At 57.6% G+C, this 399-nt stretch overlaps 1 protein-coding gene across 1 annotated transcript in view; it reads left to right on the top strand.

Annotated features, from left to right (window-relative positions):
* Positions 1 to 304: 304 nt before the first annotated feature.
* MCCC2 (methylcrotonyl-CoA carboxylase subunit 2) overlaps positions 305 to 399 on the top strand; it is a gene marked incomplete in the record, with an annotated part of 97,316 nt that continues 97,221 nt past the window's right edge. Inside the window, 1 exon segment of the mRNA XM_074282204.1 lies at positions 305 to 398. Within this exon segment, the coding sequence (XP_074138305.1) occupies positions 387 to 398 (12 nt within the window).

Genomic DNA, 399 nt, shown 5'->3' on the forward strand with positions numbered 1-399 from the left:
AACCCCAAGATATCTCGCAAAGTTTCAGCGATCAAAGTTTACATTCCTTTGGGTCACTATATAGGGATCTATATGGAGAAGTCGTGCACTGTTAGAAAGCCAAGAAGGGGACGCAGCAGCTGAAAACCTTAGTGCATCCTGCCCCTGCAGCCCCGCGTTTGAGCCTCAGAGGGGCGGCAGAGCTCTGGAGGATCCAACTCTAGCCCGGGAAGGGGTAAAATTATTCTGCCCTCTATTGGCTGTAGCGAGAGGGGAGGGCTGGGCCGCGCTGGCCAATCCCCGACTGCGCAGGTGGTCATGCTGCTTCGCGTCTGAGTCCGGAGGGGGGCGTTGCTGCGCACGCCGAGGATCAGGCGTCTTTTCCCTCACTCCGGAGTCTCCTTGCGATGCTGCTCGCCT

This window comes from Sminthopsis crassicaudata, chromosome 1 (assembly GCF_048593235.1).
Source record: "Sminthopsis crassicaudata isolate SCR6 chromosome 1, ASM4859323v1, whole genome shotgun sequence".
Classification (NCBI taxonomy): domain Eukaryota; kingdom Metazoa; phylum Chordata; class Mammalia; order Dasyuromorphia; family Dasyuridae; genus Sminthopsis; species Sminthopsis crassicaudata.